The 25,533-nt window shown below is 41.0% G+C and overlaps 1 protein-coding gene across 3 annotated transcripts in view; it reads right to left on the bottom strand.

Annotated features, from left to right (window-relative positions):
• Window positions 1–7,696: 7,696 nt before the first annotated feature.
• The window catches only part of PTPN7 (protein tyrosine phosphatase non-receptor type 7), a 23,688-nt gene continuing 5,851 nt past the window's right edge, over window positions 7,697–25,533 (bottom strand). For all 3 annotated transcript variants that reach the window (XM_042461369.1, XM_042461368.1, XM_042461370.1), the window contains 7 exons: window positions 23,277–23,361; window positions 21,753–21,829; window positions 21,520–21,657; window positions 18,777–18,887; window positions 17,371–17,528; window positions 14,332–14,445; window positions 7,697–9,189 (listed from right to left, as the gene is read on the bottom strand). In XM_042461369.1, the coding sequence (XP_042317303.1) occupies window positions 9,096–9,189; window positions 14,332–14,445; window positions 17,371–17,528; window positions 18,777–18,887; window positions 21,520–21,657; window positions 21,753–21,829; window positions 23,277–23,361 (777 nt within the window). In that variant the 3' untranslated portion in view covers window positions 7,697–9,095. The remainder of the gene's footprint in view (window positions 9,190–14,331; window positions 14,446–17,370; window positions 17,529–18,776; window positions 18,888–21,519; window positions 21,658–21,752; window positions 21,830–23,276; window positions 23,362–25,533) is intronic.

The following is a 25,533-nucleotide window of genomic DNA, read 5'->3' as shown; positions in this document are numbered from 1 at the left end:
GCCATGGCCAAACTTCCTATGAGCAAATCTTGTCAAAAAAAACTCTGACAGAAATCACATTCTCTACCCTCCAACAATTCACAGATGAAAACAGGAACACACTTGTGGCCCCGCAGCAGTAGAAGGCAAAAGCTCTGAATGAGAACGAACACCCAAAGTTGCACATCTGCACTGTGGAAACAATGCAGTTTGACATCACTTTTAAATGGTGTCATGGCTCCATCAAACAGAAGCCTGGGATTTATAACTATGTGAGGCACCAGCACTCTTTGGCAGAGAAGGCTGGAGACCTTGTAAAACTACAAATCCAAGGCTTCCGTAGGATAAAGCTTCAGTCTTTAAGTGGTGTCAAACTGCATTATTTCTACAGTGTAGATGCACCCAAGATAAGCGTAGGCAGTTTGCATTGATTGATTGCGCTTTTATCCTGCCTTTCTCCCAAAATGGAATCCAAGACTGCACTCTCTCCTTCTGAATAAATTGACTGCAAACTACTTTTGAACTCAAGTCTGCACCAATTGAACTAAGCCCAAAGGATGAAAATAGGAGGAGGAGAGAGGAACTGGGACATTTTCAAAGCAGCTGGAAAAGTGGGATGACAAGGGGATTAACTGGGACTATCCCTGCCAAACTGGGACAGTTGTAGGATATGTTACTTCATCCCGATAGTACAGGATTCCCCAGCACATCAGAGATGGATACATTTTGTAAATGGCCCTTTTTTTTAAAGTACCTCCTATCATTATTATTATTAGTTGATATTGTTCCTGAAAAGTCAAGTGCTGTAGAACTGTGATGGGAAGAAGGTATTTTGATTTACTGTAAGAGCTTGCAGTTATCTATACTAGATTGGCAGCAGTCTCTCATTCACAGCTATTACTCTCTTTCTTTGCACCTGAAATGAAATTATACTGCTGAAATGAAATAATGGGTTATTCAGAAGTTCTGGTACTTTAAATAATTTCTTGGGCACAAATTTCTTTAATTCTTTTTACACCAGGCTTAGTTAGTGGGAAATGTCTAGTAAAACAAAACAAAACAAAATCCTACAATGACCTCATTACTACAGATCTTCTCTTGTAATTCACAAATCCAGGACAGTGGGGAGGGCAACAGAAATACTTCTGTGCTTAGCCTCACCATTGGAGTTTATCAGACAAGGGAAATTGGAAGTATAATACAATGGCAATCCTAACGCATTCATGGGGTTTAATGTTATTGCATGATAGACTACCACACGCAATTTCGGACAATGGGAAGTCAGTCCAAACGCAATCATGGAGTTTCACGTTACTGTGTCATAGACTACTACAAGCAATTTTGACCAATAGCAAGATATTTTCAGGCAATGGGAAGTCAGTTCGAACGCAATTCGAATTCACATAAATTAGCTGAACTAATGGCCCCATTTTCTTTTCATTCGAAATTAAGAGAAATTCCTTCCATGTGATAAACTCCATTGCTTCACATGAACCTGCACAGAATCTTTTTCAGGATTGTAAGTCTAAGGCACGTTACAGACCGCTGAGAAGCAGCGGTCTGGCTCTGCCTCCGCTTGCAGCGTCCGGGAACCGCAGCCTTTAAACGGCCCGGCTCCCGGACGCTGCAGAGAAGGAGCGCGGAAATCGTGCTCCTCAGACCCCAGAAGAGGCACCGCGAGTGCCAAAGGGCGCACTCGCAGCGTCACTTCTGGTGCGCCACATGCGGACTCAGAGCGTTTGCTACGTCAAAATGGTGGTGCCTGTATGAACAGGGCACCGCCATTTTGTACGGACTGAGTCCGTGATAGGGTATGGGGCGTCTAGAAGAGACGCCCCTTTTTCAAACTGGGACGTCCTCAGGACGTCCCTAATGGCGGTTTGTAACCCGCCTAAGATTCCATGACATAGAATCTGTGGAAAGATTTTAGAGTTCTGTTCAATGAACTCCTTAGAAAGGAAAAAATACAAGTAAAATATAAATACAGTTCCTAAAGTTCTTAAACATTTGCCTTTCCAAAGGAGTGTGGTAAAGATTGGCTAATGTAGGAAATGCCCTTCATTTCCCTGAGTATTGTGAGTTCAGGAGCATAGAGCAATAGCATAGTGAATTTCCTCTACTGGAAAAACAAAACAAAACTTTTCTCTTAGCCTTTGCTTCAGTTCAATCCTTTTTGACTTCTTGTCCATATGTATACTCCACTATGTGAGGAAAATGGTGATATGGAAGATGTCTCCAATTTTGATCACTAGCAATTTCTTTAATTTGTAAAATAGTGAGATACAAAATCCCACAAGTCCATGCACTGCTCTGAAACAGTTTCTTCTGAGTTTCAGTGTGTTTTGTTTCATTTTACAAAGCTACCACAAATAGCTTTGAATTTTGCTATATGATTTAGTATCAAGTAGATTGTGCTTCGGTTAGGTTTCATTCTTTCATTTTGAAATACAACTGCATCCTTTTCTTACAGCAATGTAAGAAAAACAGAGTTAATGTCTGCTCTGAAATGAAACTCTTCACATCTATGCATTTTTGTTTTCTTCTTCCTTGCTGCAACCATAAAAAAGACACTTCTGTTGGTTTCCAAATCAGGGAAAGAAAATACATGATGTAATTTAATTGTTCCTTTAATTGTCCAAGCTTGGTATATCTGCTTTGCTTTTAACTAGAAACAAATGGCACTTTCATATTGTAGAACTAGCACTGTGATTCCCCTTTAACTGCCGTGGTTCCATCTTGTAGAATTCTGGGATTTTTAGGAAGAGGTATTTAAAATTCTCAGCCAGAGAGGTCTAGTGCCTTTAGTCCACCTACGAAAGCAAGATGCAGAATAATGGCTCAGGAGGCAGTGTTCTGCTGCACTGCTCTGGGATGATCTGCATTATCCACAGCTATGGATGAGCCAGAGATCATGGATTCTAGTAGCTTAATTGGTGGGGAGGTGGGAGCTTTGTTCTTGCTAATCCTGTTGCAGGTAGGGTATTCAGTGGAACACTGAGCTATGTACGTATTACAGCTGTGCTGAAAAAAAAAATCTTTACTGACTTTCTTTTAGTGACTAGACCATGTTCAAAGTACTGTTCTTGTTCTGCAAAGTTCAAAGCTACTTGGAACCAGGAAAACTAGGAGACTACCTTCTGCATGTGTGCCCATCTCACTCCTGAGATCTGCACTGGAAGCTTTATTAGTTCTCTTGCAATCAAGGGCCATCAAATCCAACCCCCTGCCATGCAGGAATACACAATCAAAGCACCCTCAAGCAACGGCCATCCAGCCATAAAAGAAAGAGACTCCACCACATTCCAGGGGAGTGTGTTCCACTGTTGAACAGCACTTACTGTCAGGAAGGTCTTCCTAATGTTGATGTAGAATCTCTTTTCCTGTAAATCAATAGAACACCACCTCTGAACATCATAGAACAAACCCCTTCACTGTTAGCACTGGAACGCTTTACTTCAAGTAATTCAAGAGGCATTTATTTTTATTTTTTATTTTAGTTTTTAGTTTTAAAGTCCTCTTAAAAATGTTGTCACTTACATAGACCTTCCTTTGCTAGCAATTATTATTTTCCTCACTCCTGGCTTAGAGGATACATCAACAAGGAAGCTAGGCAAAGACTTTACTGTCTCTTAAACAAAAACAACACCAGCAGGAAACAGCTAAATTGGTAATACCTAGATTTAAGCAGATACTGTTAAATTATAGTCCCTGTTATTTGACAGCCAGTTCTTACTCTGCTTGACAGTTAATTTGTCACTTGTTTGTCCTGTGTTTTCAGGTGAACTCATAGAATGCCTGAAAAGCAGAATTGCTGCTTTTAGGGTACATCAACACACACCACATAGCTAGACTGATTCTAATAGTTGCACAACCAATTGCTCAATGGGTACAAAGGCCTTGAGCTCATCCATTGCACAACAATCAGTTAGCTCCCCACCCACCATGTCAATACTGAGAGAGAGAGCTATGTGAATACTTGCAGGACCAGACTTACACAACCTCTGGGGGGAAAACACACAATTTGTGCCATTATTTTTATACTACTATAATGCCCTAAGGGGATTCTGGATAAACATGCAGTGGGAAGCAAAATATAACAACTGCTTGCATTTGCATGTCTAGACAGGTGTTTCTCTTTCTAATACTGTATTTTGAATCTCACACCAGATAAGAACATCTAGTTTTCACATAAAGTGTGAATCAGATACAAATACTTCTCCTTAAGTAACTTGTGGATTAAACAACAAGTTTATGAACACTATGGTTGAGATACTAAATGTGTACATCCTAAATATCCTAAAGGCACCAGATCCTGTCTGATCTTGGAAGCCAAGCACGGGCAGCCCTGCTTGGTACTTGGATGGAATAGTACCAATGAATACCAGGTGCGACAGGCTATATTTCAGAGGAAGGAACTGGCAAAATCACCTCTGAGTAGTCTTCCTAAGAAAGCCCTATTAAATTAATGGGTTTGCCATAAGTTGATTTAAAGGCACACACACACGCACACACACACACACAGAATAGGATGTTAATGTGTTGCAGAGATCAGTTAAGACTACAAGCAGCATAGGAGCTTACTGAAGAAATATGAACACCGGAAACCAATTTACATATTGAGCCTATTAATCTTTGTAATCCAGTGCTACTTAATTGTGGTTGGCAGTCTCACTCCCTGATCTCAGACAGAACTCATTCCTTGTTGTCTAAAATCCTTTTAAGTAATGCTGGAGAGCAAAAATATTTAAATTCTTTTGGCCAGCTACCAGAAATACTGTGAAACTATGCAAAATCACTATGTTCAATCACAGTAAGGAACATACCGAGTGAGCCTAAGGCTGCATCAGCCCTGCAAAAATAATGCAGTTTGACGCCACTTCAAGTGCCATGGCTCAATGCTGTGGAATTCTGGGATTTGTGGTTTTGTGAGAGATTTAGCCTTCTCTGTCAGAGAGCTGTGCCACAACAAACTACAAATCCCAGGCTTCCATAGCATTGAACCATGGCAGTTAAAATGGTGTCAAACTGTATTATTTTGGTAGTGTGAATGCATCCTAAGTCACATTAGAAAAGGTTATTCATTTTTTTCAGCACAGTTGATCTGCAGTGTAAGTAATACAACTTATGTTTTAGGTTTGTTTGTTTTTTTAAAAAAGGGAATAGGAACATAAACAGAGAGCCCTGTTCTGGTCTTTGGGAATCATATGCAGTGAGAGTTGATATCATAAAATCCACACAAACAGCTATTGGGGTTTACTGAAAGATTGAAAAGGCGTATTTTGATCTGCAATACAATGTTTGGGCTTGGAAGTCTCCCATATGACTTCCACACATGTGCTTTGGAGACCATTTTGAAAAGGATCTGATACACTTCCTGTGGGGGATGTGAGAGTTTCTTCTGAGGTATTTGCAAATTATATATACACATAAATCCCATATACAATATACATGTAACAGCCATAAGTGAAATATTTAGGCTTCTATGATGCTAAATTTCACCAAGAAAAATCCAGCAGGGATTTTCAGATGTTCAACTGGCTGTCTTCTGTCTTCCTCTTTCAAACACAAATACAGTAGCTGAAAATAATCAGCATTCTTAAATAATTTACTTTTTGGCAGAATAAAAGGTAGCGGAAAACCAGGACTTGAGACTGCATTTTGCGCTCTCTTGCATTGACTGCACCAGTAGCTAACATGTATAACAGCTAATGAGAAATGACAGGATCCAATGATACATAGTAATTTCTGTAATACTATTTTTGCTTCTCAAATGCTCTGTGAAGCATCCACAAAGCTTCACCATAACCACTTTTTAAAAAATGATTAAACAAGATAGAAACAAGTTAAATTCCTTGATTTTTGAGAACATGAGTTAAATGCAGTGGTGACTGGAGTGTGACCTAGTTACATGTTTGGATTCTTCTAGACCCTTTCAATAGTATCAGAGCAAAGCCCAAGAAAGTTACCAGATTTCTACATTTTAAACAGCCTGTTTCTCTACACAGTTTCAATTACACTCATGAAGCAATGACACTACTTTAACTGCCTTGGCTCAATGCTAGGGAATTCTGGGAAGTGTAGTTTAATGTGGCACCAAAGCTTTCTGACAGAAGGCTAAATGTCTCACAAAACTACAGTTCCCAGAATTCCATAGCATTGAGCCATGGCAGTTAAAGTGATGTCAAAGTGGATTATTTATGGATGCAGCCAATGTGCTGCTTATGCACCACTTTTGTAGCACCTTATAATGTACTGTAACACCAACTGAAATTTGTTATATTGTCCATCTTTATTTTGGGAGGTTTTCTTGTAGAGCCCATATGTGTTTTTGTTTTTGTTTGCCATGAAATTATGTTTATGATGATCACTTGATTAGCAAGATCAGGATCACATACATCTTTTTGAAATGCTAAGTGATGAACCCCCACTCAGTGGAGCTTCCTTCAACAAATGTATAATACTTAGCATCAACTGCAGCTGCTGGCTGAAGAACAAGTAAGACATAGACAGAGTCTTAATTGTTGTGAAATATGACATACTAGCTTTTAGGCTTCAGGTGAGAATTTTTACTGGAGACTGAGGACACTTCAGATATTAAATATTGCATTTCCTTCCTTTATGTTGAAACATTCCAGATCTGGTTCATTCAAATATGTATGTAGAAAATATGCACATGTTCACAGAGCCTGGAAAAGTCGCTTTTTGGAATTCCAACTCCCAGAAACACCTAGCCTGCACACAATACTAGAGTATTGTGTGAGTTGTAATCCCAAAAAGTACTGCTACAATTTGTAAGGCTTAATTGATATGTTTCTACAACTTTCAAAAACTATATATACTCTATATACTCTTATCCAGGGGTAGGCAACCTTTTTGAGCCGGGGCCCGGGTTGGTGTCCCTCAGGCGACTGGGGGGCCGAAGCCGGGGGTGGAGCTTCAACTTTCCGGGGCGGGGCCACGTGCGGGGGGTGGAGCTTCCACCCTCCGGGGCGGGGCCGCATGCCGGAGGTGGAGCTTCCACCCTCCAGGGCGGGGCCGTGTGCCAGGGACGGAGCTTCCACCCTCCGGGGGCCAGGCCTCCCCATCTTTGCTGGCCCCTGACGGGGCCCCAGGCCCTGTCAGAGACCGGCAAAAAAGCTGGTGGGGGCCACCAGCGCTGGAGGGCCCCCGGGAGGGCCCCAGCGACGGCACCGGGCCTCCCTGAGGCGGCGGCAGCAACAACAGCACCCGGGGGCCAGGCGGCAGGCCTCCGTGGGCTGCATTCGGCCCACGGGCCGGAGGTTGCCGACCGCTGCTCTTATCAATAAATTGAACCCATCATTGTATCATATATTTGTTCTAGATCAGTGCTACTCAGGAGTGGATGTCTTATGGACCAATGCCAATTCATGGCAAAGTTACTAGGAAATAAAAAGTTGTAGGTAGGCACAAATGTGATGTTGATCCCTGGCCTATTGAGAAAAAATACCAATTCCCCATATCAAATAGCTTAGGAAGCACTGTCCTACAGGAGGAATTTGGGGGCTTCTCTAGACTGGCAGTGTAGATGCACTTTGCTTCCCTCACATTTATTTATTTTATGCATCTGCAGTGTATATTCTTATTTAAATTCTGAATGGCCTATGCAATCGCTTGTGCAGCAGGTGCTTTAATATAGCATCCAGACATGCCTAGGCACATATACAGCTACAAAACATAACTGGCTTCCCTTAGCAGTTTCTATATTTGTTTCTTTATGCACAATCAGCATAATGAAAGCAATTCAAAAGAAATGTCTTCTGGATTCAAAGGAGGAGATTTGGAGGGGAAATATACATGTCCAAAGCCAGACGAATGCCATAGCTATTGATGCAACAAAACATATAGCTTTGTTTTATAGAATACTTAGGGAGAAACAGAACACCTGCAGATGTAAGAAGAAAATATTTGTTGCACATACCCAACTGAGAGTTCTCTTTGCCAAAGAAACTTCAACCATTCCAGGGGGAAGATAAATTTCTAAATCATTATCTACTCCAGGAATGCTCAGAGGAAAGGGGATGGTGGTGGTAGATTAGTGACTACAGAAGGAGAGGAGGATCATATGCAAATAATAATGTTAGTTAATTCAGGGGGAAAACCCACAAAATTTTAAAGACTAATCCATTTTATTTGGCATATATTTCCATGGACTGCATCTGTTGAAGTGTGTTGTAGACAACAGAGTTGTTAGATATCAAGGCCTAACCTAAGTCTCCAATTTTCTTGGGGCAGGAAGGGATGAGGGTGCAAATTTTCCAGTTTGGCTAGGAGAGCAGCAGCTTGCTGCAATTTGTAAGGCATAATTGATATGTTGCTACAACTTGCAAAGACCCTCCAGGAAGTCTACCTAATTAGCTTTCTCTTTCCAATTATTGTGGTGCCAGGGTTCACCCTTCATTCTACTCTGCATCCACCTTCTGGCTAAAAGCATGTAGACTAGATGGCCTATATAAATTTCCCATCTTTGCCTGGCCATGTTTAAAAGCACTTATCATTTGCACCATTCCAGTTATAGATAGCATTAAGATACTAGATGTTCTGAATAAGATCACTGTGTGTTGATGTTCACACAAGAATGGGATATTCTCCATGATCACTGCATGTCAATAGGATTGGCAGATGTGGAAAACTTATTTATATTATGGCTTTTCTTAAAACAGCATCTTGTCTCAACCAGGCCTTTAGTATAGCTCAGCCTAGAAACGTTATATGAGGCTTGCCATATACCCATGAGGCTAGCTTTCCATTATGATGAAATATGACCTCTTTTATTTTTGCAATTACAGCAAGCTTGGTCTACTAGGATGATATAATATATTTTGGGGTAGTGAATTCAATTATCAGTCATGTATCTGGAATAAACTATTTTCAATTAACCTGAAAGCAAGATTTGGTTTTACACAGATTGTTAAGAAAGTAAACAAAAAATTAAATTGTAAGTCTGGTTTCAGAAAAAAATGCATTCCAAGTGTGTTCAGTCAATAACTCAATAGTTCTTCATGTATACATTATGGTTGAAATATAAATAGTTTTTTCTACAATGCTGTCAGCACTATAAGCCAAGGATCAAGTAGCAGACAAACAAAAAGATGTCATCAGGAGTCTGTGATCTCAGGAAGCTGTGAAGCATACATGGCCAAAGTATGGTGGAGGAACTGGTATTGTTCACTGGTTTGTATCATTCCACCTCTGCAATACAAAGAAGTTATTTAGCCATATACTCACTAGGAGTAACTGATTTCATTCTGTGCACAGCAGAATACTGAATCATACTGTTTCCTCAGTGTTGGAATGCAAATTGAGGGCCACACAAGGTTTGTAAACAGTTCATGTGCAAGTGGCACATTCCAGTAACAACAATAACAAGTTTGTTGTCATTGTAATGTGATACTTTGCCCATCTTCTATGAGTACAGAGAAGGACACAGATATCTTAGGTCCCTCTCTGGGAGAAAGGTGGTATAGAAATTAGATAAATAAAATGTGATTTTTAAACATAATTGTTTATTGTTTTCACCTTTGGAGAATCCCATTTTAGCTAAAGTTTGTTTTAAATGGTTATAAGTCACCATGTATCCTGCACCAGTTAAAAGACAAGATATAAATTATGTATTCACTGTAAAGCAAGATATATGACCATCATAGCATGAACAGCATCACATTGTACAACATGCCAAATAATATCATGCACCAACAAATTGTATATACTTCTCTTCGTGAATGTAATTCACATTAGTTATATGAAATGTTCTTTTTGTTCCTGCAACGTATCACCTCTAAAACTACACACATTAATTCAGTTGTTTCAATTTCTTCCAAGTGGGAATGGTGAGAAGTAAATAATCCTGTGTGTTTTATCCTATGGGTGTGCCACTATCAAAGTTGTGCACCTCTTTGCACCCTCTCCCCAAATCATTATGATGTCCAATTATTATTATTATTATTATTATTATTATTATTATTATTATTTATATAGCGCTGTAGATTTGCACAGCGCTGTACATAAAACAATAAATATAAAAGAGTAAACCTGCCTATGGCATACAATCTAAGAAATAATACAGGCTTGCTATGTATTTTATATGTATTATCCTATTATCTAAGATGCATGAGAACTTACAAACCTGATACAATCCTTTTCTTTTTCAAAACATAAACTTTATTTTCTCCATTTCACTTTTAAATGCTTAGTTTTCCATTTTTCAAAGCCTTTTGAAGCGTTATATAGTGTAATGCAATACAAGTCTGTTCAACAGTAAGCCTTAATAATTCTAGTTTGGCTTTTCCCTGGATAAACAAATATATGATTGCAATTTCAGCCTTAATACTGGTGAGGACAGGAGGTAGGAAAAGAAAGTTGAACTGCCCTGGGGGAATTATAAGAAGGATTTCTGCTTTGGAAGCAAAATTCTCTTCTTTATTCATTTTTAAATGTTTCTTGAGGGACAAACTAATATGTGTCTACTCAGAAGTAAGCCACATTGATGTCAATGGAACTTTCCTGCATTGAGAAAGTATCCCTTCCACCTTTTCCTTTTTCTGGAAAGAAAGGCACAGAAACACTGAGCAGGATATTGTGCATAAACCCACTGATTTCAGCACCAACCAGAGGACAGTCTAATTATCACACGGGGCCCCATTCCCACTTGCCCATTTGCCCTGGATAGAACTAGGCAGATCTGGGTCCCCCACTTTGAATCCGCTCAGAAAGAAGTACCCACTATCCTTTACCTCGATCGGGGCAATTTGCCCCTCTGAAGTTCACATTTGCGGTACTGCTTTAAAATGGAGCCTATTTTCTTGTCAATCAAATTCACTTCCGCTTTTGTCAGAGGTGACGTCTCCTACAACCATTGGCCAACAGAATGGGGGCTTTCCCTCCTCTTTTTTTAAAAAACTGGCAGCAGCATTCGCATATTTTGTCAACTAGTTCACATTTGTGTGTGTATGTGCATGTGTTTTGTGCCTTCGGGTCATTCAGATTCCCTCCCCGCTTTGACTCTTTGTCCGGCTCTTTGCTATGGAATTCTGGGAGGTGGAGTTTGATTGCATGCTTTTGGGTGATGCTCCAAATGGAGGAGCTTTGGGGGTTTCCCTCCTGGAAAGAAGGAGAAGAGGGTCCTGGGAATCCCTCCCTCCCTCCCTCCCCTGTCCTCCCAAGGTCACTCCCGCCTCCAGGAGCCACGCAGATTCTGCCCGTGGGATGCTGCTGCCAGCTCCCTCTCCTCCGCGGGCCTCAAAACCCAGCTGCCAGCTTCCCTCCTTCCCTCCATGAGGCAGGCCAGGGCTGTCGGTGATGCGGGGGCTGCTGTTGCCTCCTGCACACTGATGGAACAGGAGCCCCCGGACACGACAACAGAGGTTCCCGGCAGAAGCAGCCAGACCCGTGCCACCAGGCCACAAGCCTCCTCTCCCCCTCGCTCTCTGCCCTGGTTCCCTCCTTCCCTTTCTTCTCTCTTTTACCTCTGTTTTGCCCTCCTTCTTCCCTCTCTTTCTCACTGCTTATCCCTCCTTCCTTCTCTCTCCCTCTTTCCATGTTCTCCTTCCCTCTCTCTTTCTCTCTCTTTCCCTCCTTTCCTCTTCTCTCCCCTGTCCCACTTTCCCTCCCTTTTTCCCTCTCTTTCCTTCTCTCCCATTTGCTTCATCTGCTTTACCTCTGTTTCCCAGAATGCAATCCCTCCTTCTCTCCTATTCGCATCCTCTGCTTTCCCTCCCACAAATGTAGCACAAAGCATTCACATTGTATCCATATATGTATCCATCATTTGCATAATCTGTCAAAAATAGAATCAGAAAAAAAGGAAAAAGCTGCTTGTAAAGTGACTGGCAAACGGGGAGGCATGATCCTCCCACTGCCTGCCCTCTTACCTAAATCTCTCCCTGAACTTGACCCGATCATGACTGGGGCCGAGTTCACATTTGCCGACAGCAGGGAAGAGCTGTTTTTTCCAGAAATAAACAGGAAATAGTCCGCTTTCAGAAGAACCATGCTAAGGGGGTTTTGCCCTGGATCTGGTGTGCAAACCCCTGACCGGGTAGTGGAAAAATCGGCACAAGTGAGAACTTCTCATTTTTTAACCAGTTTAGGAACCAGGGTAAAAGGTAGTCTGAATGGGCCCCAGATCTCCTCCCTGAGACACAAGAAAAGGATGCTTTCCCCATTCTCACAGTAACAGAATTGCTCCATCCTCCTAGGAAGGAGCAGCTCACATCACCTCTCCTGCAAAGATCCATCATATCAGTTTGGGGGATGTCTTGGAGGGAAAGGAGAGGAAAAGAGGGAAGGGAGAAGAGCAGGCAGAAAAGAAGAAAAACCAGTGAGATTAGAGTGGGAAGAACCAAGAGGTTACTGCTACTGTTGCTGCTGTGCTTCTACACAACAGCTGCTTAGGGAGATACATGCACAAACAATCAATCACTCACATCAGCCTGAAATTTAGGGACCATTCAGACTATGTTTTACCCCAGTTCAGAAACCAGATTAAAAGTGGGAAGTTTATATTGGCCCCGATTCTTTAACACTTGAATTTGAGGTTTGCACACCTGCTGAGGGGCAAATACCCCTTGGTGTGGGTCTTTTGAAAGTGGAATTTTACCTGTATCTTTTAAAAAAACCCAGTCATGATCGGGTGACGTTCAGGGGAGGGATTAAGTCAGAGGAGGGCAGAGGGCGGAAAATGCCTCTCCTTCACCAGGGTGAAGGAGGAGGATGAAGAGGCAGAAGGAAGGGTGCCATAAAAGGCAGAATCAGGGTGAAGGAGCAGGAGGAAGGGTCAAGGGCATAACATGCCTCCCTCTCGCAGGCAGATGCTTCTCTCTCTGTTTGAATTTTTATTTTTGACAGACTATCCGAATAGTTCTACAGGTTGATACATATATGTATTGATAGAGTGTGTCTGCTTGTGCTACATTTCCCTTTCTGCTTGCTCCCGGCTGCACCTCACTTGGCAAGAGGCTTTTTTAAAAATTATTTGTGTGTGTGTAATATGTGAATGCTACAATGCGAATGTTACAAATGTTTCCCTTTCAATTTGTCAAATTGATACAATGTGTGAATGCTTTTGCTACATATATAAAGGCATTCTAGGGTCACAGCCAGAGGGAAAGCAAAGCAAGAGGATGCAGAGATGGCATTCTAAGTGAGGAATAATAATAATAATAATAATAATAATAATAATAATAATATGACAGGAAGAGGATGTCATGGGGGAGGCAAGGGCTTCAGAGGTAGCACTGGGCTGGAAGCGAAAGGGAGGCTAGAGGCTGGCATGTGGAAACCCACAACTTTGGGGGAGTCACACTCTCTCAGCCTCAGGGTAAAGGCAATAGCAAATCTCCTCGGAACCAATCTTGCCAAGAAAACCCCAGGATGGAGTCATTTTAGGGTTGGCATAATCTGTAATGACCCAAATACACACAACACACACAGACAGAGAGAGAGGTTTTTAAATTTGACAAGTTGACAGAATATGTGCACACTGCTGCCAGTTTTTTTTTTAAAAAAGGAAGGGGGAAAGCACCCATTCCATTGGCCAATGGCTGTAGGATACGTCACCTTTGATGAAAACGAATTTGATTGAGAACAGATGAGGCTCCATTTTAAACCGGTACCACAAATGTGAACTTCAGAGAGGTAAATTGCCCCGATTGAGGTAAAGGGTAGTATGAACTTCTTTCCGGGAAGATTTGATGTGGGGGGACCCAGATCTGCCCAGGTCCATTCAGGACAAATGGGCAAGTGGGAATGGGGCCTTAGGGGAGTAAGGGAAGGCACGTTCACTTGTTGTAACTGCTGATCCTGACTCATGGCAACCTTGTGGATGAGATATTCTGAGACCCTGTATCCTCCACTGCTCTTCATTGTTCCTGAAAATTCAGTCCCATGTCCCCCTCACCTGACTGAGTATATCTATCTAATTTGTGGCCTTTCTCTCTTACTAATACCTTCTACCTTTCCTAGGATTATTGTCTTTTCCAGTGAGCCTTGCCTTCTCATGATGTGGCTGAAGTATGACAGCCTCAGTTTGATCATTTGATTTTAAATGGTTGCAAGCAACAGAAAAAGATATTCCATCTCAACATTAGGAGGAACTTCCTGACAGTAACAGCTGTTCGACAGTGGAACACACTCCCTCAGAGTGTGGTGGAGTCTCCTTCTTTGGAGGTTTTTAAACAGAGGCTAGATGGCCATCTGTTGGGGGTTGCTTTGATTGTGAGTTCCTGCATGGCAGGGGGTTGGACTGGATGACCTTTGTGGTCTCTTCCAACTCTGTGATTCTATGATTCTATATAATGAAAAGACTTGGAAAATGGTTGGTCACATGGTACATACCTGTCTATGCGAAGTTGGCAGACTATCCCCAAAATATCTGCTTCTCCTTTGTCCTTCAGTTGCTGGCATCCAATCTGTGCAGCAATAAAGCAGCCAGTCCGGCCAATTCCAGCACTAAATGGAAGACCAAGAGAATGTCAGGTTACAGAGGAACACATAGGTTTTGCAATGAGAAAAATTCTCTATGTCAAGAGGATGGGAAAAACCATCCACACACAAACACACTGGGAGTGAGTGCTATCTCTCACATACAGAAATTTTGTGTTTTTAGAGCATGAACAAATTTCAGTGCTAGCATATACCATAATATATATTTACTACTTATTTGCTAATTAGCTTACTTGCTGTTCACCGCTATGATCTTTGGAATAGCTGTATATAAATAAAACAAATTATTAATTATTATTATTATGTACTCGCCACTTTCCAATGAGCTCAAATAGATGGGTCTCTTTCCTCTCACAGTAACCCACAATACTGGCCAAGTACAGTGGTCCCTCCATATTCATAGATGTGAAAGACTCTCATGAACGTGGGAAAAATGCAGATAAAAAACATTATTCTTTTTACTGGAGAGAACAGCTCTCTAGGAATCTCTAGGTTCTCCAGTGCAACTCTGTAATCAACATCTGCCATAAACTGACCACAAAATCATGTTGGAGGGCCTACAAATGCCAAGAAAAGTGCTTTCTCTAGGAACTTCTAGATTCTCCAGCACAACTCTATGGTCAACTTCTAACAAAGTTGGATTTTGCTACTGAAGGCTTGCGCAACATATGGCCTTGGGGGCTGCATGCAGCCCACCAAAGGATTTTGGGTGGCCCATGAAAATGTGGAATGAATTCAAGGCCCCTTCACTGGTTGGCTTTCACCTAAGGAGAAGATCAGGCAGCAGAGGAGGAGGATGAGTAAATGCTTTCCAAGCAAGGCTCCTCCACCATCCAGCTTTCTCCTGAGGACGAGGTCGGACGGCGGATGAGGAGGATGGGCAAATACTTGTTCTACAAGGTCCCTCCATTGCTTGGCTTTCTCCTAAGGGAAAGGCCAGGCAGAGGAGGATGGAATTAACATTAATATTATTATTTATTAATTATTTAACCAATTAATATTGATTATTATTAATTAATAATGATAATCAATCAATCAATTAATTAACAGTTAATTAAAATCTATCTGTGGCCTGAAGAAGTTAACCTATTTTAATTTTGGCCCCTTTCTACTGCCAAGTTGTGCAGGTCTGACCTACAGATTCTGAGACGGAACATATTAATCAAATCTGCAAAAAAAACAAATCCGCAAAAGTCAAAGCTGCAAATTTGGAGAGCCAAATATATAGTGATTGATACAAGATTTTCTCATAAATGTCATGCTTCCACAAAGACTAGAAACTCTAGTCCAACACTTTAACTGCTGCACCATGGTGACTTTGTGGGAGAAAAGGTCTTTGCCAAAAAAAAGGAGGTATATAAATTCTGAATGGCGGTTTGAGGTGTGTATCACACATGGGACTGGAACTCTAAACCAAAGTGCTTCCGTGGTGAGGGAGAAGAAGAGTCACTTCAAATCCAAGGCAATTCACTTGATGAGCTATCACATGTGAAAAATGAAATTGTGGTAATTACTGGGTCAAAGCGGAGTGAGTGCACATTGTATTACTACACCGGTACGTACCATGCAGATTCAATTATTCAAATTGGGACGCTTGCACATGCTCAGTAGGGGTCTGAACACATCATGAACTTTTGCACTTCTGGGGTGAAGAAGGGGGCCACTTCCTGGTTCCAATTTCACATGAATGCTAGCCTCACGTGAATTACAGCTTCACGTTTCTTCTTCCCTTCTATTTTATTCTATTTTTTACTCAATTTACTCTAGAATGTGTCCTGGGTCCGCTGTGTCAGATTTCCCTGCATCCTCCACCTGCTTCCTGGAAATGTATCCTGATTCACCATGTCAGATTTCCCTGCACCCCCCCCCCCGCAACTGCTTCCTTTGAATGTATCCGATTTCACTTATTCTCCATGCTCCCTAAAGTACCACCTCCCTGAATCCAACATGGAGCTCTGGTGCCTCAGCAGACTAATAACTTATTATTATTATTATTATTATTATTATTATTATTATTATTATTTAAAAACATTTTTTTGGTTTTTTATTATAATTATTCTCTATGCTCCTTAGATACTACCTCCATGAATCCAATCCACTCTCCTTCCCTTTTTAACAGTTGCCTTCTCTTAGGTTGCATCTGCACTGGGGAAATAATCCGGTTTGACTGCACTTTAACTGTCCTGACTCAGTGCTATGGAATTCTGGGAACTGTAGTGTTGTGAGACATTGAGCCTCCTCTGCCAGAGAGCTCTGGTGCCTCAGCAAACTAATAACTTATTATTATTATTATTATTTTAAAAATAAATTATTATTATTATTATTATTATTATTATTATTTTAAAAACTTTTTGTGTTTTTTATTATAATTATTATAATTATTCTCCATGCTCCCTAAAATAGCACCTCCCTGAATCCCCCAGCCTCTGATGGCCCCTTCCGTTGCTTCCATCTCTCTCCCCAGCCTCCTGTTTCATTCCCTTCATCACTGTCAGCTACATCCAAATGTCCGTTCTTGAAGGAGCACCAGAAGCAAATGGGGCAAAATTGAAGCGCAGCATCATGGGAAATGTGGGACCTTGGGTGTACCTGGAGAGAAGCAAAGTTGCATTCCACACCAGACCAATTCGGAGTGAAGTTGAAGTGAGCTTAGAAGCAATTTTTGTGAATTCGCTTGTTACCAAATCCACCAAAATGAGGAGTCACTTTGGATTGACTGCGGAAGCACCTCGAAATGACCCCCCATACATAGCAATCACGTGTGACAATACATGACGTCACCTGAATTTGCAGCGTTGGACCTGCAGTGGCTTCGGATCAGAGCTGCAAAAACCTCCGTGTGATAAACACCTGAGTCTAGGAAGGCCTGTCTTCAGGCCAAAGCGCTTGAACTTCTTATGCCACTGCATGATTATGAGGAAAGATTCTCACCTACAATGTACCACAATAGGTCCCATGCTCTCTGAGGCCTGCTGGATTTTCTCCACCTCTGAAATCAAGTGCAAAAGTGTCTTGGCTGATTCTGGAGTCTTTTGGTCTGGCCAGGATGAGAAGACAATGTGCTTCACAGTACGACACTTGTCTTTGATCTAAGAATCATATTAAAATAGTAAACATCATTCCCTCTATTTTTAGTGTTCAGACATAAGGGCCATCATTTAATAAGGGTTTTTTTTGGGGGGGGGGCAGAGAGAATCACTGCTCCTGCAGGCTTCCAAAACTAGCTGTTCTCTTTTTTCTGTCTCATTTATTTTAGATCTTTTATAAAGCACACCTTTATTTAAGCAACAATAACAGCAGCAACCGAAGAGTGACTAACATTGACTGAAGAGAACAACATAAATACAGTTGGCTCTCCACATCCATGGGTTTTGCACCCACAGATTCAACCATTCACGACTTGAACGTACTATAAATAAATACATTATTATTATTATTATTATTATTATTATTATTATTATTATTATTTAAAATCCAGAAAGTAAATCTTGATTTTGCTATTTTACTGCACCATTGTACATAATGGGATTTGAGCATCCATGGATTTTAGCATCCACAGTAATGCCCTGGAACCAAACCCCAGTGCATACCATGGTCCCCCTGTACAATAAAAACATCAAAATCATTAACCATTAATAAGACTGAATAAAAATACCTCTTCTAACAAATAAAAAAGATAGATGTATAAGATTTTTACCTGTTTCTTAAAAGGGGCAATTTTTGACAGCTTCTTTCCGAAAGGAATTCCACAGGCCCATAGAAATCAAACTGTGTTCAGGTCTCTGCCAAATAGACCTTTCCCCTCTCCATCTTTCTATATGTATAACCAACAGCCAGGTGGTGGTGGTGGTGCAGGGATGTGTGGGCTGCACCAGGCAACCTGTTAAGGGCAGTGTGACCTCTCCAAATGTCTGCCTTTTGGCAGAAGTGGACTGTGGTGTTCACCTGCATCCCTTTAAAACACTGAGGAGATGGTGTCAGTGGGGCAAGACTCAGTGGGAGGAGAAAAGAGAGGTCCCAGTTTTTTTAAAAAGTTAATTTTAAAAATTTAATTTGTTAAAACATATTATTTTAAAATTTTCTCTAAAAACATCACATCTTACAAAACTTTCACTTTAACCACATGAAACTTTTGTTAGTTGTTTCTTACAAGTATTACCATTAGTGAGTAACTTTAGTACAAAAAATCATTACTAAGGATTCTGTATGGTGAGGTATGGGAGGAAAGCAATGGGTGGGGGTGACACCATGAGTCACCACACCTGGAGATGCCAACCCTAGTGATGCCACTGCCAACACCTAGACTGTTTCTTCTGTTCCCAGCCCTCCTGGCCTACCTGTAGCATAAAGTTACGGATGGTGTATTCGTCACATTTGCAAATGCCTTGAAGTTGGATAGTGAAAGACCCATACGTTGCCTCTGTTTCAGGCCAGTAACAGATACATTTCTGAAAAAGAAAGGACAAGGACCCCCATGAGGAGAAGTGGCAACATAAGTGGCTGAACCATTACATTCAGTGATATATGGGAGTTGCAATTTATGAGTAATATTAGTACAAAAAACATTACTAAGGATTCTGTATGGGAAGGTATGGGAAGAGAGCAATGGGGGGTGGCAACCCTAGAATAATACAAAAAAGCAAAACCATGCATCCACAGCTCCCTGTCCCAAAGACCCACCTACACAATCTAAGGCACAGTATAGAAATAGCATGGGTGTTGCAGGAAGTGACTATGGAGCAACTAGCAAGCTGGATAAGGCTGTGGCATATAGGAAGCTCTGGAGCATTTATACTTTCTCCTTAAAGCTGCTTTGGAGAAGAGAAGTAGTTTAAAGGAATCTTGGAGTTAGAAGAGATACCTGAGGTATCTACATTCATTCCCCACTGTATTTATATGCTTCAGATCTGCCAAGATTCACCCTAGCTGCCTAAGCTTCTAGAAATAAACTGCAATCCCATGGACTGTAGGGCACCTACTCCAATTAAAACTGATGCTTCCTTTTGCATAAATATATCAGTGAATGTGGTGCGTAGCAATGGTAATCAGGAACTAAGTGTAAACAATATCCAGAACTGGACAATGCCTATGGCATTTTGGCTGGTCTTACTGTGACAATGATACTGTCCAATTGTGGATTTCAGGTGTGTTTTGTTGTTCTTCTCAAGGGCCAACATAGCTACTTTTGTGTATGTATCTGCTTGGAGTCCCTATTTTAACATGTTCATGTTATGCTATACCTGGAATGCATTTTAGAATGGTGGAAATGTAACTCGAGACACTTTCTCACTAATCCCTCCAACAGTAGAGATGGTCCATTGATGGAAATGTCAGCATCCTGGCTGATAGAGATCTCCCCAAATAAATGACACAAATGTTACTTTTTTCAGCAATTGGGTGACAAGCTTTTAGATGTCTTCTTAATAGGAATGATGTACCCATCATTCCTGTTAAGAAACCATCTAAAAGCTCATCACCCAATTGCTGAAAAAGTTTCCTCACTGAAATATAATGCCAGAAGATGTGCTCCTGACTGGATATTTCACCTGCAGAGGTATGGTCTCAACAGTACTTGGAAAGATCATATTGTCCAACTGTACTGATTTGGCAGGGATAGTAACAATTAATCTTCTATTATCCAACTTCAGCTGCTATTTAAATGTTTCTCTCTCCTCCCACTTTCCAAATTTGCCCTCAGTGTACTGGAATTGCTGTAATCAGAGTTCAAAGTGCAAAAGTAATTTAATTCATTTAACCTAGCAGGAAGGAGAGAGAGATGAGTTCTTGCCCTTCTCAGTAGACATAGGCAAAAGCAAACTGCTGCATGCTCCTCTAGCTTCTATGTTCTCCCTTTTGCCAACTTGACCACATTCTGATGTTGCTTGACCACATGCGTCCCAGCCTGCATTTGTGAAGTGCTGGGGTTTTGAAACATTGGTGCTACCATTTTACCATTAAATTATGTAGAAAAGTAAACTCATTCATATTAAAACAATAAAAATATGAAAAATATGAAAAAAGAAAATTGTTAATTATTTAAAAATTAACTTTTAAAAAGCCATTTAAAATTATTTAAATTGACCTGTCCCAAAGTTACAAGTTAAATTACAGTCAGCCCTCTATATCTACGGATTTTTTTATCCACATATTCATATCCATGTTGGGGGGGGGGTGTCTTGGAACCAAACCCTGGTGGATTCCAAGGGCCCCTCTGTAATGAGTGTGGTTGTGAGGGCCTTAGCAGTCACTCCTTTTCAGACTCTGATGAAAGGTCTGCATTTTTGCCCCCTGCACTAATACTTACAATACTGTATGTTTGCATATTTGTAGAGTAAGCACATATTATAAAGACACCATAAGTATCTCTCCACTGTGCTTTCATTCAAAGAAAACCTGGCTCAATATACCATTGCCTCTGCAAATTCTTACCACTAGAAGTCTTTGGAAGAAGCCTTCAAGTAGTCTCTAGAAGATTCAGCATAGCTTTGCTTACTTATGTAACACTTACCTGACCTGGTTGTATCATTCAACATATGATTATTGTTACTTCTGAATAAAATATTGGCTGAAATATGTTGAACTGCTCATCATTTTTTGTAGTGTAAGAACCTTTATTATTCTTTCCCTGTTATTTTTGCTTCTGATATAAAATTTTCTATTGAAGAAACAATGCTCAGGAACACATCTGTTTCATTAAGTGAGACATACCTATTTTTTTTAAAAAAAACCTGAGATATACCTATAACCAATTTTATTTCATTACCACTAATAATGAAATATCATATACAATGAAAACAAAAATGTGCAGTTCTGATTCTAGATGATATTTGATTATGTGTTCCCATATGTATGCTTGTGTGCAGCTTTATTTTTAAAGGAATTATCAAGTGCCACCCACTCAAAACCATCATCAGCAGTCAGTTACTATGGCCTGTTACAGACAGCCAAAATAAAGCTGCTTCGAGTCACAGTGAAGGTATGGTGTTTCAATGATGCATGCGTCCTAAGAGTCCAGGAGCCACACCAAAGCCACGCTCCAGCCCAGATTGGAAAAAAGTCCAGAGGTCATGCCCCAGGTACCTCTTTCTCTTCCTTGAGTTTGGTGAGCATAACTATGAGAGGAGATTCTTCCTGCCACACCATTGTCCAGAAGTCATTAACTGTATTTAGCATGGGTCCCTGTGTGGCAATGTAGGCCTTCTCTTGCCCAGCATAACCCTAGAGGATGGGACAGAAATAATAACCATTAGCAAGAAGGCACAGGCCAACAGTCATCTATAGAAGTATCATATCCAAATTACCTTCTGACTCACCCGGATGTAGTTTGCATTGATGTAACACTCCTCTTCTTGGCTCTCAGTTCTTTTGAGGCAGACACGGCTCTGGGGATCTGGAGGGACAATTAAATGGGGCCTTCAAATGCACACAGATTATAATACCTCCCATCTGGTCAGAAACTGGCTAGGTCAGGACTAGTCACAGAGAGATGGCCCTGACACTTGCATCTCATTCTTCACTATTTCTTTGCTCTTGCATTCTTTCTCAAGCTTCTATGTACAATACTTCTGCCTACTGAACATTCACGGAAGGAATTAGGCCATTACATAAATGGGCGTTCAGAACAGTCACCATATTTCTCTTCATACATGGAGAGTTCTTACCTCAGCAATGAAAGTGTAAGGTCCAATGTCCAAACAGGACATTTACACATCTTGTAGCCTATGGTTAGTTCTCCCCTTCCCATATGCACCACCAACTTAAGAAAGCAGGGTGACATCCATGACAGCTTCCTCCATCTCTCTCTGGCCTTGAGAATCTTATCTAGCCAACCACACCATCGTTTCTTAAGGCAGAAGGTACCCATATGTCAACTTTAAGCCATTTTACATAGCTCATGTAAATGTACCAATGAATCTATTAAGTTAACAATGTGGAGTCTTTTACAGCATTGTCAACAACAGAAATAATACAGTAGTCATTCTTAAACAATATCCTGGCATGCGAAAGGTTATGATTACATTGGAGACCCATCCTTCTGCCAAAGAGCTCAGGGCCCTGTGCATTGGGTTGTTCCTCCAACCCTGCAACAGTTACATGCCTTTTCACTGTCTCCTTGGTGCTATACAGTTGGCCCTCTGTGTCCATGGATAAAGAATCCATGGACACAGAGGGCCACTTGTATAGCACCAGCCATCCATGCTTGAAAAATACACACACACCCCTATATAAATTCCAAAAAGCAAAACTTGATTTTGCCACTTGGTAAAAGGGACACCATTTTACTATGCTATTATATTTAATGAGAATTGAGCATCCACTGATTTTGGTATCCACTGGGGGTCCTGAAACCAAACCTCAGTGGATATCAAGAGACCTCTGTATACTAGACTTACCCTGACAATGTTCTCAGGGGTGTTGTTGTGCCAGGCATCCTTGGGGCCAGCGCTGGGGCTACTGGGGACTCCAAGCAGCTGCTTGGAGTTCATGCTCAATGAAGCAAAATCTGGAGCAAGATCTGGAGCAAATCTTACTCTCAGAGGAGGTCTCACGGGATCAAAAATCCCATGGTTCTTCAGGTGGGATTTGCAGGCATATATGCCTACTTACATAAAATCATAGAATCATGGCTATTGGCCATTTTCAGCTGGACCTTCTGTGCAACCCACCCACAATCTTCTCCACTGTGGTTAAATGTAGGGTATTTCAACTGAAATAATAGTAAATCTTGAGAAAGACACTGAGCAAAACTCAAATGGTGATTTATGGACCCATCAGACTGTGTTCTTTCCCCATCCCTTTACGCTTCCTGTTCAGAAGCGGATTCAAGGTGAACATACTTGGTAGAATGGATTTGTATCTGTCCTTTGAAGCTCGTCCAGGGATGTCCAGCTCTTCGGGACTAATAAAGTTTGATGGGATTTTCTGTTAAGGAGGAGGAAAGGAGGAATCGCTGAAATCATTTTCCATTCTGAAACACAGATTATCCAAAGTGCAGGAAAAGAAATAATATTAATGCCCTTTCTCTAATCATGTAGACACCTTTTGCTTTTCAAACTATATATCTCATCTTAGTCAGTCAATCACTCAATGCTGCTTTAGGGATTTCCTATCCTCACATTCTTAACCAGGCCAAGCTCTGCATAAAGAGAACATGCCCTTCAACATTTCACAGATGAAAACTGGAACATGTGTGGCCAAACAACATCAGAATGTGGTCAAGCAGTGGAGTCATGCTCCAAGAAAAGATTCCACCTAAACATTAGGCAAAAGTTATTAATGAGGAAGAACAGAAAGCAAGGAGATGCTGCAGGCTACTGTGAAGAGCATGATTCTGCCTCTTCCTCTCCTCTTCCCCGCTCCGTTGAATTAATTGAATGTAAATAGGGTTGCCAGACTAAAAATTGGTGAAAGCTCCTGTACCTTTATTGGTTATGTAGAAGAGAGGGTTTCAGCAGGTGCTGCTTGTCATGCAACCAAGTAATAAGTGACACCTGCTGAAGTTATTTATTCTACACAATTTTCACTCCAGCACCCATAACTGCTAGAACCTACTTTTGCACTTTGAACTCAGTTTGCACCAATTGAACAAAGGAGAAGGGGGAGGAAGGGGGAGAAATTGGGATTTTAAAAGCAGCTCAGAAAATAGCATGAAAGATTAATTGGGACTGTCCCTGCCAAATCAGGACAGTTGAAGAATATGAGAATAGGGTAGAATTTATGTCTGACAGTTCCTGCTCTATTAAGATATTGGCACAAAATGTTCATTGCTATAGCAGATTTGTAAGGGAGTCTTGACCATACAAACCAGCTAGAGATTAAACATAGTGGTGAAAAGGATGGTTGCTTTTGCCATTAGACTGCAGGTCTTGCCCTACAACAGTAATCCAGTCCAACCTCCTATCCTGCATAAACACACTATCAAAGCACTACCGACAGATGGCAATATGTATACTCTTTGTTTAAAATGCTCCATAGAAGATGACTCCACCACTCTTCAAGGCAGTGTGTTCCACTGTAGAACAGCTCTTACAGTCAGGAGATTCTTCCTAATGTTTAGGTGGAATCTTTTCTTGGAGCATGACCCCATTGCTCCAGGTCCTAGTCTCTAGAGCAGCAGAAAATAAGCTTGCTCCATCCTCAATATGTTGCTTGTGTTGTTAACTATCCCCAAGTCAACCTCAACTCATGGTGACTCTGTGAATGAGACATCTCCAAGACTTCCTGTCTTCCACTGCTCTACTCAGTTCCAGCAAGCTCATGCCTGTGGCCTCTCTGATTTAGTCCACCCATCTGGCATGTGATATTCCTCCCCTTCTACTGCCCTCTACCTTTCCTATCATTATTATCTTTTCTAATGAATCTTGTCTTCTCATGATGTAGCCAAAGTACAACATCCTCAGTTTAGTCATCCTGGCTTTTAGGGAGAGTTTGGGCTTGATCTGTTTTAGAACCCATATGTTTGCCTTCCTGGCTGTCCATACTATCTTCAGTACTCTTCTACAGCACCACATCTCAAATGAGTTTATTTTCTTTCTATAGGTTTTCTTCACTGTCCAGCTCTCATATCTGTACATAGCGATGGGGAATATGATGGATATCATTGGATCTTGTCTAGTTCTTTCATGGCTGCCCTTTCCAATCCTAGTCTTCTAATTTCTTGACTACAGTATCGATTCTGAACAATGTTTGATGCAAGGTATGAGAGCTCCTTCACTATTTCAATTTTCTCATTATCTAGGATGAATATGATCTCAATATGACATACCTTCAAATATTTAAACATGGCTATCATGTCATCCTTTAACCTTCTCTTCTCCAGTCTAAACATTCCCAGCTCCCTAAGATGCTTTTCACAGGGCATAGTGTAGAGACCTTTCACCATTTTGGTTGCCTTCTTCTGGACATGCTCCAGGTTGTCAACATTCTTCTTAAACTGTTGTACCCAGAACTGGACACTATTCCAGGTATGGTCTGACTAAAGCAGAATAGAGTGGCATTATTATTTCCCCTTCCCTAAATAGGAGTATAGTGTCTAGATCAGGAATAATAATAATAATAATAATAATAATAATAATAATAATAATAATAATAATA

This window comes from Sceloporus undulatus, chromosome 4 (genome assembly GCF_019175285.1).
Source record: "Sceloporus undulatus isolate JIND9_A2432 ecotype Alabama chromosome 4, SceUnd_v1.1, whole genome shotgun sequence".
In the NCBI taxonomy this organism is placed as follows: domain Eukaryota; kingdom Metazoa; phylum Chordata; class Lepidosauria; order Squamata; family Phrynosomatidae; genus Sceloporus; species Sceloporus undulatus.
The sequence above is the reverse complement of the archived record's forward strand: the minus strand, read 5'-3'. Positions and strand labels throughout refer to the sequence as shown.